The 19,619-nt window shown below is 40.6% G+C and overlaps 2 protein-coding genes across 2 annotated transcripts; both read left to right on the plus strand.

Annotated features, from left to right (window-relative positions):
* The first annotated feature begins 2,585 nt into the window (after positions 1 to 2,585).
* On the plus strand, positions 2,586 to 10,416 carry LOC139553643 (adenylosuccinate synthetase isozyme 1 C). The gene is made up of 13 exons (XM_071366191.1): positions 2,586 to 2,867; positions 4,148 to 4,250; positions 4,341 to 4,403; positions 4,497 to 4,547; positions 5,166 to 5,232; positions 5,401 to 5,508; positions 5,684 to 5,765; positions 5,853 to 5,979; positions 6,187 to 6,341; positions 8,351 to 8,475; positions 8,897 to 8,994; positions 9,148 to 9,297; positions 9,761 to 10,416. Exons 1-13 carry the CDS (start codon positions 2,670 to 2,672, stop codon positions 9,811 to 9,813), a joined length of 1,380 nt encoding a protein of 459 aa, XP_071222292.1. The 5' UTR covers positions 2,586 to 2,669; the 3' UTR covers positions 9,814 to 10,416.
* A 230-nt stretch (positions 10,417 to 10,646) lies between these two features.
* Positions 10,647 to 18,897, plus strand: LOC139553646 (apoptosis regulatory protein Siva-like). Its single transcript, XM_071366202.1, has 4 exons — positions 10,647 to 10,943; positions 16,030 to 16,221; positions 16,820 to 16,973; positions 18,716 to 18,897. Exons 1-4 carry the CDS (start codon positions 10,823 to 10,825, stop codon positions 18,762 to 18,764), a joined length of 516 nt encoding a protein of 171 aa, XP_071222303.1. The 5' UTR covers positions 10,647 to 10,822; the 3' UTR covers positions 18,765 to 18,897.
* The last annotated feature ends 722 nt before the right edge of the window (positions 18,898 to 19,619 follow it).

Raw genomic sequence — 19,619 nt, forward strand, 5'->3', positions numbered from 1 at the left:
GGTGGCTTTTAAAGGGTGGCTACTAAAATACATTTTGATTTGTCTAACACTTTGTTGGTTACTACATGATTCCATATGTGTTATTTCATAGTGTGGAATAAGTAGGTGTGTCCAAACGTTTGACTGGTACTATATACACACTACCTTTCAAAAGTTTGGGTCACTTGGAAATGTCCTTGTTTTTGAAAGAAAAGCACATTTTTTGTCCATTTAAATGTCATCAAATTGATCAGAATACAGTGTAGACATTGTTAATGTTGTAAATGACTATTGTAGTTGGAAACGGCAGATTTTTTATGGAATATCTACATAGGCATACAGAGGCCCATTATCAGCGTGTTCCAATGGCACGCTGTGTTAGCTAATCCAAGTTGATCATTTTAAAAGGCTAGTTGGTCATTGGAAAACCCTTTTGCAATTATGTTAGCACAGCTGAAAACTGTTGTTCTGGTTAAAGAAGCAATAAAACTGGCCTTCTTTAGACTAGAATACGTGGACAACTACAAATACCTAGGTGTCTGGCTAGACTGTAAACTCTCCTTCCAGACTCATATCAAACATCTCCAATCCAAAATCAAATCTAGAATCGGCTTTCTATTTCGCAACAAAACCTCCTTCACACACGCCGCCAAACTTACCCTAGTAAAACTGACTATCCTACCGATCCTCGACTTCGGCGATGTCATCTACAAAATAGCTTCCAATACTCTACTCAGCAAATTGGATGTAGTCTATCACAGTGCCATCCGTTTTGTTACCAAAGTGCCTTACACCACCCACCACTGCGACCTGTATGCTCTAGTCGGCTGGCCCTCGCTACATATTCGTCACCAGACCCACTGGCTCCAGGTCATCTATAAGTCTATGCTAGGTAAAGCTCCGCCTTATCTCAGCTCACTGGTCACGATAACAACACCCACCCGTAGCACGCGCTCCAGCAGGTATATCTCACTTGTCATCCCCAAAGCCAACACCTTTGGCCACCTTTCCTTCCAGTTCTCCGCTGCCAGTGACTGGAACGAATTGCAAAAATCGCTGAAGTTGGAGACTTACATTTCCCTCACTAACTTTAAACATCAGCTATCTGAGCAGCTAACCGATCGCTACAGCTGTACATAGTCCATCTGTAAATAGCCCACCCAATCTACCTACCTCATCCCCATATTGTTTTTATTTACTTTGCTGCTCTTTTGCACACCAGTATCACTACTTACACACCATCATTTGCTCATCATCATCTGCTCATCTATCACTCCAGTGTTAATCTGCTAAATTGTCATTACTTTGCTACTATGGCCTATTTATTGCCTTACCTCCTCCTCATGCCATTTGCACACACTGTATATAGACTTTCTTTTTTTCCCTATTGTGTTATTGACTGTACGCTTGTTAATTCCATGTGTAACTCTGTGTTGTTGTTTCTGTTGCACTGCTTTGCTTTATCTTGGCCAGGTCGCAGTTGTAAATGAGAACCTGTTCTCAACTAGCTTACCTGGTTAAATAAAGGTGAAATATATATATATATATATATATATTTTTTTTTAAATAGTTCAGTATCTGGAGCATCAGCATTTATGGGTTCGATTACAGGCTCAAAATGGCCAGAAACAAAGCACTTTCTTCTGAAACTCGTCAGTCTGTTCTTGTTCTGAGAAATGAAGGCTTTTCCATGCGAGACATTGCCAAGAAACTGAAGATCTGGTACAACGCTGTGTACTACTCCCTTCACAGAACAGTGCAAACTGTCTCTAACCAGAATAGAAAGAGGAGTGGGAGGCCCGGTGCACAACTGAGCAAGAGGACAAGTGTCTAGTTTGAGAAACAGATGCCTCACAAGTCCTCAACTGGCAGCTCCATTAAATAGTACCCGCAAAACACCAGTCTCAACGTCAACAGCGAAGAGACGACTCCGGTATGGTGGCCTTCTAGGCAGAGTTGCAAAGAAAAAGCCATATCTCAGACTGGCCAATAAAAAGAAAATATTAAAATCGGCAAAATAACACAGATATGCCTTTTTCATGTGAATGCAGACGGGCAAATGCAAAAATGAGCTGTGCACACACATTATGCTGAACATCTCGGAAAGCAGTACAATGAGACAAAGTTGGTGGGAAGCTCAGGAGACAATGACACTGTCATGGTACACTGTGGGCCTATGCGCCGTTCCACAAGTGTGGCTTCATATTGCCGGGGTCGGCACCCTTTTTCATGTGGAGTGCCAATTTAGGTCTACAATTTATCCTACCATTTCGAAAGATTAGAGTGCCAGTTATGAATTTCATAAAAGCATTGTAGTCTACCTAACTGCCCCAAAAAAATTTAACTGCCCACCAACGGAATAATTATATTTGCCTTGCTTTTTATTGACATCAAACAAGTTTTATATTAACATGTGAACTTGAGAGACAGGGCTTCTCCCCATGCAGGCGCGGTTCGAGATCGGGGGAGAATTCATTACGCCGAATCTGTTGCAAAACGTTTCTTGAACGGAAGCTAACAGAACGAAACGGGGAGGGACCTACCTGAATGTGTCCAATAGAAACAACTGTTTGGACTAATAATAATGCCTACTGCGGTCCGTGCGTCCTGACATCACGGAGACATTGATATGGCAATGCTACTCTTGGAAACATTCTAGTCTGTTTCGGACGGACAGCATAAGCAACATCATGTCGTTTAGCTGGTCAGCAAAAGACCACAAGAGTTATACAAATCCACCCTCCAACCCAACCCAAGGGTTGAAGCGGCCACGGAACGACACAGGGAACAAAGTGACAGTAGTGCTCGGTGCGCAATGGGGAGATGAAGGCAAAGGAAAAGTCGTCGATTTATTGGCGACTGAGTCTGACCTTGTTTGCAGATGTCAGGTAATATCGTGTGTATATGATACGATATTAATGCAACGTTCACATACTTGAACTGACAAAAGTTATATCATCATGTCATTGTATTATAAGCATGGTTGCTGTAAAATTCATGGTGCGTCTTTAGCAAATTGTGTTCCAACACATCGGAATCAGTGACTGTCACTGTAGCCTACAGTGTGACAGGTGTGCGTCAGGCATTGGAAAATGGTTGAAATAGCAATTTTTTGTGATATCCTCGAGGTTATAAGGGAATTTAGGATCAATAAAGTTCCGTTTTGTTTTCTATTTTATCATTGCAGGAAATTAGTTTAGATTGAATTGTTTAAAAAAAAAAAAAAATCCTTGGTGGACTATTACTCGTTAATTTCAACTGAATTTGTATTTATTGACTTGACTGGAGTTTAAATTAAACTTTTCAAATTGTAATGCTATTGACTGGTTATTTGTCTCTTCTTACGACATGATCATTACAAGCATATTCTCTCAACTGGGGATCCATACATCACACATCACTAAATTGTATCTATCTGAAGACCTATACAGTAAAATGCTCAAATAGACCGAAGTACCAACATATGGCAAAAAGCTAAATTCACACAGTACTGCTGGGGGAAGGAAGCGTTAGAGCACAATTAGATCAATACTCATAGAATTACAAAGGGTTATTGATATCATAAAGAGGGTGTCATAAACTATTCTACTTGACCACCTTAATGAAGATGATGCCAATAATGACACTTAGGCAAAGTTTCTTAAGATCAAAGTTTCTCTTTGACCAGCAAAGAAAAACAAAACTTGCTCATAAATCATTTATTGGGAGACTAACAGTGTAAAGTCCATTACACAATTTTTGTGTTGTACTCTCCATTGACAGTAGGTCACAGCACTGAGCACTCTGTGTACTTCTTCAGCCAGCCCCACCCACTGGGCTGGTGCAGGGTCACATTCCCAGTGTGACTTGACATTTAGAAGGCCAGGTCTTAGCCGGGGTGACGGAGTGTAGGGTCTAGCAGCCAAGTCTGTTAAAATAGTTGGTAGGGGGTAGCTTGGTGACAAGGAGGGGGCTTAGACTCTATTACACACTGACTAAAATAAGATTCTACATTTGCTCTGGATGCATGGCCAGTGGATGTCCTGGCAGTTTTATGTCCATGTTCTGCTCACCCTTTACGCAAAACAGCCATAAATCAAATCAATAACTGTCCTTTGGTGAAATGAAGCTGCTTGACTTTGGTGACAGTTGGAGGTTTGCTAAACACAATCTTGTTTTGATCTTCTAGGGCGGTAACAATGCAGGCCACACAGTGGTAGTGGAAGGCAAAGAGTATGACTTCCACCTTCTCCCCAGTGGAATTATCAACCCCAAAAGTATATGTGTCATTGGTGAGTGTTTCTCTACTCTTTATCCCCATGTCCACTAATTCCAGTAGGCAATGGTCAGTGTGTTCTTATCTAGCATATGTTCCCTTGTAGGTAATGGCGTAGTCATACACCTACCAGGTTTGTTTGAGGAGGCAGAGAACAATGAGAAGAAAGGTAAATTAAATATTTTTAGAATAACAGTCAATGCTGTAGTTGTCAAGTGACTTGGAAACCATTATAGTATCTTTTTCTCCATTCTCTGACCAGGTCTCAAAGGCTGGGAGAAGAGACTAATAGTCTCTGACAGAGCTCACCTTGGTATGTGTGTATTTTTCTGGTTTCACAAATGAAGCGAAGATGTATACAGAATATGTGATATTTTTATCTGCATAATGTACTAAGTATACAAAACATTAAGAACACCTGCTCTTTCCATGAGATAGACTGACCAGGTGAATCCAGGTGAAAGCTATGATCCCTTATTGATGTCACTTGTTAAATCCACTTCAATCAATGTAGATGAAGGGGAGGAGACAGGTTAAAGAAGGATTTTTAAGCCTTGAGACAATTGCGACATGGATCATGTTTGTGTGCCATTTAGAGGGTGACTGGGCAAGACAAAAGATTTAAAGGAAAAGTACATCTTTGGGTATTTGTTTCATTAGTCCATTGTTGACGTAGTCCCAAAATGTTTTGCTTGTCACCAATCAAGTTTTCAAGATATATAACTGAAAAAATACAGAAATCATCCCCGTATGATGCATTTTGCATCATATGATACTGAATTTTGAAAAATACAAAATTAATCATACAGGGATGATTTCTGTATTTTGCAACTCAATATTTGGTGTTCCTAATGTTTGGTATACTCAGTGTATATTTGTGTATTGTGCTTAGAGAAAGGATTACATTTATTTTGCTTTTATCTTTCAACAGTGTTTGATTTCCATCAGGTTGTGGATGGAATTCAGGAGACCCAGAGACAAGCAACAGAGGGAAAGATGTAAGGGTAGGGAAGGCAATGGTTGCTTACATAAAGGTAGAGAGTACAATGGCCAACTGTCAATAGAAATCCCAGGACTTCAGTCAATCACTTTCACAGCTGATGGAAAATTGCAAATGCTACTTTGTAATCCCCTCAACTAAAACAGGTGTGTTTTTCTCATGACAGAATTGGAACAACCAAGAAAGGCATTGGACCCACCTATGCCAGCAAGGCATCTCGCATAGGACTGCGTGTCTGTGACCTGCTGGGAGACTTCAAGGAGTTCTCTACCAAGTATGCTTACTGACAGACAGGACACAATATAAACATCTAAACCTGACATACAATAAATGTTTTGAGAGTCCAACAGTATATGGTTGTAGCTGTCTCAAGACTTTACTCTTGAACTAAATTGACCCACTAAAGTGAAAGGTAATAGAGATTGAGATTATTTGGGCGTTTCTTTCAGATTCAAGAACCTTGTCGAACAGTACCAGTCCATGTACTCATCCCTGACAGTTGATACTGAAAGTCAGCTGAAAAAACTGAAGGTATGTGGTAAATGCCCTCTGAATGAATAGTCATGGGCTACAGATATATTAGATCTATGAGACTTCTTGTTGTCTTGTACTGTGCAGGAGTATGGAGAGAGGTTGCGGCCGATGGTTCGGGACGGAGTCTACTACATGTACGAGGCTCTTCATGGACCCCCAAAGAAAATTCTGGTGGAAGGGGCCAACGCTGCCCTCCTCGACATTGACTTTGGTAAGAAATGTCATGGTCCCATTGCGGACCGTTATAGAAATAAATAGAGCCCGCACACTCCTAAGCTCCAACGTGGGCCTTTATTCACAAACAAACAATCTTACATTGAGGATCGTGCCAATGATAAGATGGACAAGAAAGTGTGATGGTTAAATGGACAACTCATCTGTATGTACATTTATTTCCCACTTTCTCTCTTCCCTTTAGGCACATATCCTTTTGTTACCTCATCAAACTGCACCGTTGGTGGGGCATGCACTGGTCTTGGCATCCCTCCCCTGAATATTGGTGAAGTGTATGGTGTATCAAAGGCCTACACCACCAGGGTGGGAATTGGTGCCTTCCCCACGGAACAACTCAATGTAAGAGCTCATTCATCTATATGGACATTCTTGACTCTCTCAATAAGGAGATTCTATTGTAACGATTAAAGATGAACAGCCATAGCAAGACTTGAACCGGTGACCTTGAGTGAGAGAGTGCACTATCACCTGTGCCATGAAGGTGAAGACCTCTTAGCAGAGGTTGTAGTGCATTTACATACAGGAAGGGTTAGTAGTTTGATATATACAGTTTGTTTGGACATGTTGTTTTCTTTTGAGGTACAAGTTGAGTTGGATATGTATAGTAAACCTAGTGTTTAAGATCATATGACTCTCACACATGTAGGAAGCCTGGTATCAAAAGGCGCTACCTCTGTGGCCAGCTGTCAGATTGTGTGAGAGGCCTATTACAACACTCTTTAGCTCTCATGCTGATCACATGTTCAAGGCCTAAATTTAGGCCAGAGTCAGGGTTCAAGATAGATATACTGTCTGGCCTGGGGTTATGTAACCTAACATGAGAACTGTCCATGGGGTTTCTGGTCAACATGTTTCAGCTTGATCCCTCACTCCAACTGTAAATGTATTGCTTTACTAAGCTTTTTATTAAATCAATCACATTTATTTTATAAAGCCCTTATACAGATACTCAGTCTAAAACCCCAAAGAGCAAGCAATGCAGATGTAGAAGCACAGTGGCTAGGAAAAACTGTGAAGAAACCTTTTGTAAGAGTACATGGTCATTAAGGCCAGATCGTTCTTCAAGATGTTCAAATGTTCATAGATGACCAGCAGAGTCAAATAATAATCACAGTGGTTATAGAGGGTGCAACAGGTCAGGAGTAAATGTCAGTTGGCTTTTCATAGCCGAGCACTCAGAGGTTCGGTGAACAGGTCAGGGTTTCATAGCCGTAGGCAGAACCGCATGAACTGGATCAGCAGCACGACCAGGTGGACTGAGGACGGGGACAGCCAGGAGTTGTCAGGCCAGATAGTTCTGAGGCATTGTCCTAGGCCTCAGGTCCTCTGGGAGGGGAGACAGAGAGGAGAGAGAGAAAGAGAGAGGAGAGAGAGAAAGAGAGAAATAGAGGGAGCATACCTAAGATCACACAGAGCACCATATCAGACAGGATAATTAAAACAGATGGGACAGACTGACGCTAGCCCCCTGCACATATGTAACGGATGTGAAATGGCTAGCTAGTTAGCGGGTACGCGCTACTAGCATTTCAATCAGTTACGTCACTTGCTCTGAGACTTAAGTAGGGTTTCCCCTTGCTCTGCAAGGGCCGCGGCTTTTGTGGAGCGATGGGTAACGACGCTTCGTGGGCGACTGTTGTTGACGTGTGCAGAGGGTCCCTGGTTCGCGCCCATGTCGGGGCGAGGGGACGGTTTAAAGTTATACTGTTACATTGATGCTGTTGACCCGGATCACTGGTTGCTGCGGAAAAGGAGGAGGTTGAAAGGGGGGTGAGTGTAACGGATGTGAAATGGCTAGCTAGTTAGCGGGTACGCGCTACTAGCATTTCAATCAGTTACGTCACTTGCTCTGAGACTTAAGTAGGGTTTCCCCTTGCTCTGCAAGGGCCGCGGCTTTTGTGGAGCGATGGGTAACGACGCTTCGTGGGTGTCAGTTGTTGATGTGTGCAGAGGGTCCCTGGTTCGCGCCCGTGTCGGGGCGAGGGGACGGTTTAAAGTTATACTGTTACACATAGACTATTACAGAATAGATACTGGGGACTGATAATGTGGCTCCGTCCAAAGTTACCTCTGGACAGGGCCAACCAGGCAGGATGTTACCCCACCCACTTTGCCAAAGCACAGCCTCCACACCACCAACATTATATCAACAGACAACTAACTAACTGCCCTAAGACAAGGCTGAGTATAACCCACAAAGATCTCCCCCACCGCACAAGTGTTTATTTGTAATACTTTTTTGTAATAAAAACTATTAAGATTGGTGTCCATAAGTGGACAACACTGAAGTATTTGACTATTGATCAATCAAATGATCTATTCTAAATAACGGAGTGTGTTTTGTGCAGGCGACAGGTGAGCTGCTGCAGACAAGGGGTCATGAGGTGGGCGTGACCACAGGCAGGAAACGTCGCTGTGGCTGGCTGGACCTGGTCATCCTGAGATACGCTCACATGATCAATGGCTTCACTGCGTGAGTGGATATGACTGAAAGGCAGGCTGCCAAATCTTAACTCTTTTTGAATATCTGACCCTACTCTTTACTACATTCACATTCTACATGTTAGTCATTTAGCAGACACTCTTATCCAGTAAGACTTACAGTTAGTGCATTCATCTTAAGATAGCTAGGTGGTACAATCACATATCTCAGTCATAGTAAGTATATTTTTCCTAAATAAAGTAACTATCAGCAAAGTCAGTGCAAGTAGGGGAGAAAAAAGTCAGGGGCGAGTGTTAGTTCACGAAAGGCAAGTTATTTTATTTGTTATTTCTTTATCTGCCTTGTTCAATGTGCTGTATCTGTCTGTGACTGCTACTCTGAATGTAACTCATGTAGTAGTTTTCATCTCTTTCCTGAAATGTGTTAAACAAATAACATTGCTTCCTTAAAGCATTGCTTTGACAAAACTTGACATCCTTGATGTGCTGGATGAGATCAAAGTAGGAGTGGCCTACAAAATCAATGGCAAAAGAATTCCCCATTTCCCAGGTATGCTCTCTAAATAATTCGATTCAAAAGTACTGTACCAAACTAGGCCTACCCTGTAAAATAGACATTTATAGAATTCATGAAGTATTATCTAAACAAAAACATTTAATTTCTCCTCTGATTTATAATGATCTTCATCCTTCACTCACATAGCTGACATGGAGCTGTTGCACAAAGTGGAGGTAGAGTATGAGACCTTCCCCGGCTGGAAGAGTGACACGTCTGCAGCCAGGAAGTGGAATAATCTCCTCCAGAAGGCTCAGAACTACATCCGCTTTGTGGAGAACCACATTGGAGTACCCAGTAAGTTACATATAGGATACAGGGTGTTCCTGCTGACCCAAACTGATAACAAAATAAATCCTTCTTATTGGACAAGTAGGCCTATAGGTCGTAGTAGTAGTACCTCCTTCATTTCAAAACATTTCAAAACATTTTCTTCAGTTGCATGTCTACTGAACATGACCCAGTTTTAACCATACCATAGTCCAGCATACTATTACTGACCCCTATATAGGAAACTGAAGAGCCAACTGAGTACATTTACATTACATTTAAGTCATTTAGCAGACGCTCTTATCCAGAGCGACTTACAAATTGGTACCAGTACCAGTACCAGGGACATGGCTTAAATGTGCCAGTAGGGAGCACTATTGTCTATATCATAACTAGTACCCAGTTCTGCAAGGATGATACTAGTCTAGTGCAAATGTTTTGGGGATGTGTTCATGTTTTTTGAAATGTCCTTTGTCATTTCTCTCTACAGTTAAGTGGGTCGGTGTAGGAAAGTCCAGAGAGTGCATGATCCAGATGTTCTAGAGAGTTTACCTCCTCTCTCCCCAAGATGGACGCACAAAGATGTGGCATGATGTGACATATGTTTGCAACCCCCAAACTGTCTAATATTGGGTAAAAAAAACTTATGCCAACAGATTTGTGTAGCTTTGAAACAATGTTGACTGGTAATGTTGGTAACTTTACATCTATCTATGCAGTGCTTCTCATCAGTAAGTTGCCTTGTGATGATGTCGGCCAGAAAGTCCTATTACTGACCCAGGAGTAAATCTTACCTTGTGCCACACAACAAACATGAAAGATAAAAACACATCCAATAACTTTTCCTCCTGTGTAACCTTACCTGCCTTACATCTACTGTTTCAGTTTTCTTTACTCATTTATCACACAAGCAGACTACACATATTTTGTATCAACCAGCTGTTTGTTTGCACATGTTTAGGAGTGAAACATTGTGATAAATAATTGTCATCCTTGTAAATGCAAGTTATTTTGTAGTAGGCTAATATGGAATTTGATTTGTCTTTGCTAGCTACAATTTCATAAGCAAGACCTAACAAAGCATGAGTAAATGAGATGCTGCCTCACTGGAAGCTTTAAAATAAAACGTATATGATAGCTACATAACTTGGTATTTTTTCATTTTATGCATTGAGGAATGATAGTATGTAGCTAGTAGTGATATTAAAACTTGAGTTTTCTTAAACATTGTAACAGAATGCATCACTAACATTCATTAACTTGCGATTGTGGTTTGAGACAGGGACATGGCTTAAATGTGCCAGTAGGGAGCACTATTGTCTATATCATAACTAGTACCCAGTTCTGCAAGGATGATAGTTTTAGGTTTAGACACTAGTTTGAGCAGGGTTTGAGTGAGAAAACGCTCAGTGTCATGTGATAAGAGGTCCAAGATCGGATTGGTTAGTTAGCGCGCTAGTGTATTTTCCGCTGAGGTAGCTGGCTATAAGAACGGTATTTTGTTTCTCCCTGTGTTGAATCAAGCAATTTTGGACTCGTGTTCTTTGCAGAAATGACTAAAAGAGCGTGTCCTTTCGCGGAGTCATTCTCATCACAGTATAAAATCCACGTTGGACAAAAGGAGTTGAATCATCACGACGTATTTGGGAACACGTACAGACAAGAGGTCTACGGTAATGTTTGCTGGCTAGCTAACCAATTATTCAGCTATTCGCTAACTTAGTAATGCTAGCTAGCTGGCCCTACGCTGTTTGCTGTTGTTTAGCTAGCTTGTACCAGATAAAACTGTATTAGCTAGATTACATCATACTGTTAACTAGCTAACTATGCCAAATATTCATGTCAAGTGATTAGCTACTTGATAGTAACGTTAGCTATATAGCTAATCCACCCATGACAGGCATTTAATGCAGTTTATGCCTTTGGTGGCTATTTCTAGGAAGCCACTACCTAGTTAACGTAAACTCACGTAAACTCGTACATCGCCTTGGACCGTACAATTGCCCTTATTTTAGCGCCCCAAAAACGTAATGCTTCCAGATCAACTGTAATGTCAATACCATTGTAAAGCACAATTTCTCCCCTTTCCAACAGAATCAATTACATGACCTAAACGCTGCCCGTTTCTGCATAATTCAAGCAGGCAATGACCCCCGTTGGGTCTTATAAAAGTTGCTTTTTAAAAATGGTACCGATTTAATCTTTTTTTTTTTATATATCTGTAATAATGACAATTACAACAATACTGAATGAACACTTTTTTAACTTAATATAATACATAAATAAAATAAATGTAGTCTCAAATAAATAATGGAACATGTTTAAATAATGCAGAAACGGTGTTGGAGGATAAAGTAAAAGTGCAACATGTACTATGTAAAAAAAAAATCTAACTTAAGTTCCTTGCTCAGAACATGAGAACATATGAAAGCTGGTGGTTTTTTAACATGAGTCTTCAATATTCCCAGTTAAGAAGTTTTAGGTTGTAGTTATTATAGGACTATTTCTCTATACCATTTGTATTTCATAGACCTTTGACTATTGGATGTTCTTGTAGGCACTACTGTATTGCCAGGCTAATCTCGGGAGTTGATGGGCTTGAAGTCATAAACAGCGCTGTGCTTCAAGCATTACGAAGAGCTACTGGCAAACGCAGGAAAGTGCTGTTTGAATTAATGCTTATGAGCCTGCTGCTGCCTACCACCGCTCAGTCAGACTGCTCTATCAAATCATAGACTTAATTATAATATAATAAACACAGAAATACGAGCCTTCGTTTCTGGATTTGACCATATTAATGACCTATTATTTCGAAAACAAAATGTTTATTCTTTCAGTGAAATACGGAATCATTCCGTATTTTATCAAACGGGTGGTAACCTTAAGTCTAAATATTGCTGTTACATTGCACAACCTTCAATGTTATGTCATAATTATGTAAAATTCTGTCAAATTAACTACCTTCTTTGTTAGGAAGAAATGGTCTTCACACAGTTCAATGAGCCAGACGGCCCAAACTGCTGCATATACCCTGACTCTGCTTGCGCTGAACGCAAGAGGAGTGGCACAATTTCCCTAGTTAATATAGCCTGCTGACATGAATTTTTAAACTAAATATGCAGGTTTAAAAAATATATATACTTGTGTATTGATTTTAAGAAAGGCATTGATGTTCATGGGTAGGTACATTGGTGCAATGATTGTGCGTTCTTTGCGAATTCGCTTTTGTTAAATCATCACCCGTTTGGCGAAGTTGAAGTAGGCTGTGATTCAATGATAAATTAACAGGCACCGCATTGATTATATGCAACGCAGGACAAGCTAGTTAAACTAGTAATATCATTAACCATGTGTAGTTAACTAGTGATTATGTTAAGATTGATTGTTTTTTTATAAGGTAAGTTTAATGCTAGCTAGCAACTTACCTTGGTTCCTTGCTGCACTTGCGTAACAGGTGGTCAGCCTGCCACGCAGTCTCCTCGTGGATTGCAATGTATTCGGCCATAATAGGCGTCCAAAAATGCAGATTACCGATTGTTATGACAACTTGAAATCGGCCATGCCGAATAATCTGTCTGCCTCTACTTTATATCCCCTGCTATATTGTAGATAGAGTTAACTGTCTAACAGAACAGAAGGTTCTTTAATCTAATCAAATCAAATTTTATTTGTCACATACACATGGTTAGCAGATGTTAATGCGAGTGTAGCGAAATGCTTGTGCTTCTAGTTCCGACAATGCAGTAATAACCAACGGATGGAAGCCTCCCTGATAGTCCAGGTATAATCAGGAATTCCCCAGGGAAGCTGTCTAGGCCCATTGTTTCAATCTCTACTAATGACATTCCACAGGCTTTGAGTGAAGCCAGTGTGTCTATGTATGCGGATGACTCAACACTATACATGTCAGCTACTACAGCGACTGAAATGACTGCAACACTCAACAAAGAGTTGCAGTTTCAGAGTGGGCGGCAAGGAATAAGTTGGTCCTAAATATTTCTAAAACTAAAAGCATTGTATTTGGGACAAATAATTTACTAAACCCTAAACCTCAACTACGTCTTTGAATAAATGTGTAAATTTAGCAAATTGAGGAGACTAAACTGCTTGCAGTAATCCTGGATTGTCATGGTCAAAACATGTTGATACAACAGTAACTAAGATGGGGAGAAGTCTGTCCTTAACTTCTCTGGGATATGTGGGACGCTAACGTCCCACTTGGCCAAAAGCCAGTAAAAATGCAGAGCGCCAAATTCAAATAAATTACTATAAAAATCAAACGTTCATTAAATCACACATGAAAGACACCAAATTAAAGCTGCACTTGTTGGAATCCAGCCAACATGTCTGATTTCAAAAAGGATTTACGGCGAAAGCACACCTTGTGATTATGTTGGGTCAGTACATAGCCACAGAAAAACAGATCCATTTTTTCAGCCAAAGAGACGAGTAACAAAAAGCTGGAATAGAGATAAAATTAATCACTAACCTTTGATCATCAGATGACACTCATAGGACTTCATGTTACACAATGCATGTATGTTTTGTTCGGTAAAGTTCATATTTATATCCAAAAATCTGAGTTTAGGCGGGACGCTACTGTCTCACTTGGCCAAAAGCCAGAGAAAATGCAGAGCGCCAAATTCAAATAAATTACTATAAAAATCAAACGTTCATTAAATCACACATGAAAGATACCAAATTAAAGCTACACTGGTTGTGAATCCAGCCAGCATGTCAGAATTCAAATGGGCTTTTCGGTGAAAGCAAACGATGCTATTATCTGAGTTAGCACCATAGTAAACAAAGAGCGAGAAGCAAATTTCAACCCTGTAGGCGCGACACAAAACGCAGAAATAAAAATATAATTCATGCCTTACCTTTGACAAGCTTCTGTTGTTGGCGCTCCAATATGTCCCATAAACATCACAAATGGTCATATTATTCGATTAATTCCGTCGATATATATCCAAAATGTCCATTTATTTGGCGCGTTTGATCCAGAAAAACACCGGTTCCAACTTGTGAAACGTGACTACAAAATATCTCAAAAGTTACCTGTAAACTTTGCCAAAACATTCCAAATTTCTTTTGTAATACAATTTTAGGTATTTTTTTACGTAAATAATCGTTAAAATTGAAGACTGGATGATCTGTGTTCAATACAGGATTAAAACAAACTGTAGCTAGCTTTCTGGTCATGCGCCTCTAACTAACAGTACACTTCCAGTGACCCTCGTTCAAGATGGCCGTACTTCTTCATTACACAAAGGAAAAAACCTCAACCAATTTCTAAAGACTGTTGACATCCAGTGGAAGTGGTAGGAACGGCAAGAAGGTCAATTAGAAATCTGTATTCCCAATGAAAACCCATTGAAAAGAGTGACCTAAAAAATAAACAAATAAAGATCTGAATTGTTTGTCCTCGGGGTTTCGCCTGTTAAATAAGTTCTGTTATACTCACAGACATGATTCAAACAGTTTTAGAAACTTCAGAGTGTTTTCTATCCAAATCTACTAATAATATGCATATCTTATCTTCTGGGGATGAGTAGCTGGCAGTTGAATTTGGGTATGCTTTTCATCCAAACGTGAAAATGCTGCACCCTATCCTAGAGAAGTTAAACCTCCAAACAAGCTTCAATGCCATACAACCCTCCTTCCATGGCCTCCAACTGCTTTTAAATGCTAGTAAAACTAAATGCTTTCTCTTCAACCGATTGCTGCCCGCACCCTCACTCCTGACTAGCATCACTACTCTGGACGGTTCTGACTTAGGTATTTGTAGTTGTCCATATATTCTAGGTGTCTGGTTAGACTGTAAACTCTCCTTCCAGACTCAAAATAGAACATGTTAAATCTAGAATTGGCTACGTATTTCGCAACAAAGCATCCTTCACTCATGCTGCCAAACATACCCTCGTAAAACTGAATATCCTTTGGCGATGTCATGTACAAAATAGTCCCAAATACTCTACTCAGACTACATCCTATTTGCTATCACAGTGCCATCCGTTTGTCACCAAAGCCCCATATACTACGCACCACAGCGACCTATATGCTCTCGTTGGCTGGCCCTTCCTACATATTTGCCTCCAGGTCATCTACAAGTCTTTTCTAGGTAAAGCCCCGCCTTATCTCAGCTCACTGGTCACCATAGCAGCACCCACCCATAGCACGCTCTCCAGCAGGAATATTTTACTGGTAATCCCCAAAGCCAACACCTCCTTTGGCTGCCTTTCCTTCCAGTTCTCTGCTACCAATGACTGAAACGAATTGCAATAATCGCTGAAGCTGGAGACTTATATCTCCCTCTAACTTTAAGCATCAGCTGTCAGAGCACCTTACCGATCACTTTACCTGTACACAGCTCATCTGTAAATAGCACACCCAACTACCTCATCCCCATATTGTTACTTATCCTCTTGCTCTTTTGCACCCCAGTATCTCTACTTGCACATTTCACTCGTGTTGATGCTAAATTGTCATTATTTTGCCTCTATGGCCTATTTATTGCCTTACCTCCCTAATCTTACTGCATTTGCACACACTGTACATAGATTTTTCTATTGTGTTATTGACTGTACATTTATCCCATGTGTAACTCTGTTGTTTTTGTCGCACTGCTTTATTTGATCTTGGCCAGGTTGCAGTTGTAAATGAGAACTTGTTCCCAACTGGCCTACCTGGTTAAATAAAGGTGAAATTAAAATAATAAACTGCTAGTATGTGTTAATAATCTCTCGGCACCTATTCCAGAAAAGACAAAGGACCTGCTCTTCAATGGTACCAAAGCTGTCATGGGGAAAATCTGGAATATAGATGCAGAGAAGTGCTCAGTAATACAGCCATCGGGGTCAGGTATGAAACCTGATGTGAGCCAGACACTCCTGAGGGGACAGACACTGATTGGGCAGGATGGCAGACTACAGAGAACTACACCTGTTCAAGGTAATGAGCTTCTCATGTAAACTGCAACGTTTCACCCACATCTGAGAATGGGCTGAAGGGAAACCACTACTATCACACTTGGAATGGCGATTCCAACTTCATTTCAGGAAATGATTACTGTTTAGTACAGGGGTGTCAAACTGCTGGTTGTGTATAAAAATGAATAATAATTTGTCCAATTAAGACTTAAACAACTATGGCCGGGACAATACCAGTATCGCACTATTTTTTTTAGACGGGTCCTTTAAAAACTTTCTGTATGTAAATATTGTGTACCATGGGTTGTAAAATAAGTTAATGCAACTCTGGATGATATGTTTGTTTCAACATTAGGGCTGTTTTTCCTAAAGAAGTTAAATCAACTTCGTGTTTTGTTTCCTTGCCGCGATACTGGTATTGTCCCGGGCCTATATGCAACCAGTTGATGTGATTTTCGGACTCTCATCTGTGACCTTACAGGGGAGTGTGAACCCACAGATACTTGGCTCTCTGTGATGAGTTTGACACCTGTACGTTAGTACATGAGACTGACACTTGCCCACAATTGGGATATTTTGACACATTTCCAGAATGGTCTGTGTGTATGGTTGTCTCTCAGGTTCAGCGTTGGCTCCAGTGGGGTGCTGTGTGTGTCAGAAGGCCCAGGGCACCAGGAGGCCGTGCTCCCAGTGTGACCGCCCAGCCTGCCCCTCCTGCATCCAGCAGTGCGCCAGCTGCTCCAGATCCTGCTGCTCTGTCTGCACCGTCATCGAGTAAGTGACACTCCTCACCCTTCTCTTTCATCCACTGAATTAGACTCTTTTTTTTTTTTGTCAGAGGGAGCATCTCCTCCGAGTTGAGTAAAAACGGCAAGCACTGCATCTACTGCGATTTCGCTATCGTAGTGTAATGACCTCACGAAGTCGTAAATTAAATAATTTCTATGGTATATGGAGTTCTCGACTTAGTTTATTCTCAACGGTCACACAGGGTACCGTGTGGGCAACGCCAAATCTAATAAAATCAACAGGAAGCTCACTTTGTCAGGATGTACTAAAGGGGCAGAACAATAGACTGCATGGTCATATAACGGAACCTGCACTGCCCCCCAATTGAATTAGGTTTTGCTCAATATCCCAAATGCCTGTATCGCAAGAATCAAGGTTTCTTTGAATTCATGTTTATGCATTTTAGATCGGCTTGTTCTCGTGTATTTTTGGTCTCGCCTCCTTCACTCCTGTGCTGTGCACCTTCCTATTAACACCAGAGTTCTGTATATAATGACGAGATGATCATGTCTCCGCCCTAACAATGAAAGTCGTTGTCCCAAAGGCATGTGACAAGCTTAGGTCCAAAATAAGCCCATAGAAACGCATTGGCCTTATTTTGGCGAGAGTGAAACCTCTCGCTTCGCCTTTTCCTTTGTTTACACACCAAGCCCCTCCCCCTGCAACTCACACTAACAAAATTGAGAGGTTACCTCTTCCCCTCTGACAAGCGGTTTCAATTTGCTATTTGTGTGAGGTCATGTCGGTCATGGACAATCGGTCATGGACACCGAAACAGATTATTTTAGTGTAATAGAAAAATGTACCTTTCTAACGATACATGTTTGTCTCAACTACTCAAATTGTGCGCAGAGCACACATTACTAAAACAGGAGTATCAATGAACATTGATTCTGGAAATGTAATTCTCAGGTTGTCACATTGCGGTACCGCTAGCAGCATTTTAGTCTGACTGTTATACTGTATAGTCTGTTTATAAATGTGCAATAAGCATAACACTAATGTAAGGATTTGGCAACACGTTCTCATTCTGAGAAATAAGGTAGGCCTCATGATTTTTACATCTGAACAAAGTGGACAGTCTAGCATGCTGTTCAGTTGGAGATGTGTGTTCTTAACAATTCAACTGTTCTGCATCGTTAGCTAGCAAATGGATCCAAGTTGGTTAAACTTGAAATATAAAGATTAGCTGGCTACGTGTACTTGAGATTGCGACGTGTTAATTTTCTATAATGCCTGCTACAATAAATTAGTCATTATTAGTGAATGTGCATTATGCATGGTTTTGGTTTTAAATTTGTAACTGGGCATTTTCATAGACTTGAAAGCCACATCAGTGATTATTGCAAAAAAGCAGGTTAAACTAATTTGATAAAATAAATTGATTAGTGAGGCTTATTTAGCTTAATTTCACATGCCTTGAATTCATTAGATTATTGCTGACTGAAATGCCTTGTATTTGAGCTTTAAATGTACAAGAGCTTATTTAGTAAGTCTATAGTGAATTGCCTAAGTTAAGGGAAAAAATGATTTTTCGATCGTGTCACCCAGCCCTAGACTGGACCTGCATAACTGGTACATGTGCACTGACAACAGGCACAACTTTCCATGAGGGTACCTATGATGGTATGCAGTATTTTATGATTTAAGCAAGCAGTACAGAGCATCTAATGTCTCTTGCACTTTATTTAGCCTGTTACTCATTGTTTTCTCTTTATCCTCCTCAGCTACAGTGGACAGTATGATCAAGTGCTGTGCTGTGGCTGCGCATCATAACTGGACATGGAGAAAATCAAGGATTGTTTTTATACATTTTAGTTGTCATTTCACATTAAATGTTAACTCTCAAATGTTATACATGTGTATTTTTGTATATATCTAGTTTGTGGAATAAATACTTTGCTTGCTACTTTGCTTGTCATGCACAGCTTACATACAGCTCTCATGAATGTTCAATTTTAATCATGACTTCTTATGCTGCCCATAACAGAAGTGTAGGTAAATCAAGGATCCACCAAGTAATCTAGTGGACCAGCAGGTGGCAGCGTAGATCAAGGGCTGATTCAGACATAGCTGGGAAAAGATTCCTGCGACTGCTAAATACACTGGCAACACTTTCTTTTTCTCTTTTCCTTCTTGCCTTCAATCACTGACTGATTTCAGGGTCACTCATTATGCTCTGGGTAATTGTTCACGGTTGTGGAGATTACCAGTCTAACAGGATTCAGTCATGTCACCTAGGCCCTGCTCCCTTGGACACTTGTGTAAATCATAATGGATTGTAATACTCAAAAACCCAAATAAGGCACTAAAACTAAAGCCAGTGCAAAATACACCTGCTAATCTTGACTGGAACCTCAAATGTGGTCATATTACTCCAGTACTAGCATCTACGCTGGCTTTCTGTTATGGCTAAGGCTGATTTCAAGGTTTTACTGTTAACTTACAAAGCATTTCATTGACTTGCTAAAATTTGGTCCTGCTGTACATACACGTACTCTACGGTTATGGATGCAGGCCTCATTGTTCCTTCAATTTCTAAGCAAACAACTGGAGGCATGGCTTTTTCCTATAGAGACCCTTTCTTACGGAATGGTTTGCTGGTCTATATGAGAGACGCAGACTGTCTCA

Source organism: Salvelinus alpinus, chromosome 25, assembly GCF_045679555.1.
Source record: "Salvelinus alpinus chromosome 25, SLU_Salpinus.1, whole genome shotgun sequence".
NCBI classification, from domain to species: Eukaryota; Metazoa; Chordata; class Actinopteri; order Salmoniformes; family Salmonidae; genus Salvelinus; species Salvelinus alpinus.